The sequence below is a fragment of the Penaeus monodon genome, chromosome 28 (assembly GCF_015228065.2).
Source record: "Penaeus monodon isolate SGIC_2016 chromosome 28, NSTDA_Pmon_1, whole genome shotgun sequence".
NCBI lineage: Eukaryota > Metazoa > Arthropoda > Malacostraca > Decapoda > Penaeidae > Penaeus > Penaeus monodon.
In genome coordinates, this window is record NC_051413.1 from 6,929,828 (window position 1) to 6,931,598 (window position 1,771).

Sequence of the window (1,771 nt, forward strand, 5' to 3'; positions counted from 1 at the left end):
AAGCACATGAGAAGCATATTGAGACAAGCTTAAAGTAACTCTTTTAGAGTTATTGATCCATCAACTTTGATCACTTTTTAATATATGAGTTAGGATTCTCACTAGTTTAGAGAGAATTTCATTGCTACACAAATTGAAGGCTAATTTTTCACAAACAAAGAGAACTAAAGACCCTTAAAATTTTCACAAAATTATAAGGTAGTTTCATTATTGAGATAAAGCACTACTCATAGCAAAGGACACCAATTTTCTTATTTCCTACCTAAATAAGATTTTTTTTTCATATTCATAATGAAATACTAATTATCAGTTATATGAAAAAAGGAAGTAAAATGTGCATAGGATAGCTGCTCCAGTTCATGCAACAAAAAATAGCAGAAAATAAATTACTGAAGGAAGTGTTAGAGTCCTATTTATCATGTCATATCCTCTACAATATCTATACATCATGAAATTATGTGAAATGTTCTTCCACAATACTCAATACTTTAATCTGTATCACATCATTATTATTTCTAGTACGTTACAGACAACCCTTACCTTTCTTCCTAGCTGCTAAACTTTTCTATCAATCAAAAGCTAAACAATCAACACTCACAGGACAAATAATTAAAACATCTATTCCATAATCACATCCCATTTTTTTAAAGATTCAAAACATCAAACCAAAAAAATGTAATTTTTTCTCATACTCAGACTAAATGCTAAAGGCCTACGCACCTTTAGTCCCTTTGGTTGCGGGTCATGCCGAACAGTTAGGACAATTTCATTGGGTGGATTCAGGAGGGCCATGACAGCTTCTTGATGTGACGCCCCACTCATGTCTGTCCCATTAACAGCAAGAATACGATCCCCCATTCGGAGCTTTCCAGTTTTGTGTGCCGCTCCACCTGCAGTGATCTTGAAAGAAATAAAGTTGATATTTAATTCATAATTTATTCAATCATCTTCAGTATGTACTGCCTTGGTAAACTTAATCCTATGGTTGCATGTACATGCAGTGTTCAGTGCAACAGGATGATTGGAACCCTCTAAGTAATCATGAATGGTATCAAAAGGCAAATGCTTTTGGATAAAAAAAGTTACACTTAAGTTTCATTTTCTGTCACAATCTTTGGTGCTGTTACTTTCAAATAATAAGCAAGATCAATATATAGATATAGTTTACAGTATCCTAAACGCTGAAGAATGAAACATGTCAATTATCATTTGAAAATACACATGCACATTACAAAAAAGGTAATATAATCCATACTGGACACATTTCAATTTAGAATGAATTGAGGTGAAACAACTGATTCTCCCATTCTGTATCTAGCTTTGAACTCTGCTGTCCTTTGAGGGCTTATGGAACAGCATGTACTGTAAGTAAAACATAACTGTAGATCCCTACTCCAAGATTTTACTCCCAGTAAAACTCCTTTGACAGACACCTACTTTTGATATGTATATCCCTGGGTCATCTGGTGAGGTGCCAAACGGAACACAAAAATGATCTGATCCACCAATAATGCTTAAGCCTAATGGTCCTCCATCCTTGAATAACTGTACCTCCTGTAAGCAAAATGAGAAAAAGAGGAATTTGAAGACTTGGCATACTTATTGGTCAAACTTACATTATACAAATACCAGTGAAACAAAACATGACAAAATTTTCCACACTTCATTGTAGCATATCTTAGATTTATAAGTAATTCCAGAATGTGATTTTTCTATTAGTATTTATGTAGATATGCCAACAGAACATAAAAAGTTTAAACATAAATATCTT

At 33.3% G+C, this 1,771-nt stretch overlaps 1 protein-coding gene across 1 annotated transcript in view; it reads right to left on the minus strand.

The window, feature by feature from the left end:
• Positions 1-1,771, minus strand: part of LOC119591029 (protein scribble homolog) — a gene marked incomplete at its 5' end in the record, with an annotated part of 112,139 nt that overhangs the window by 44,018 nt on the left and 66,350 nt on the right. Inside the window, 2 exon segments of the mRNA XM_037939758.1 lie at positions 721-900; positions 1,438-1,554. Coding sequence (XP_037795686.1) covers positions 721-900; positions 1,438-1,554 — 297 coding nt within the window.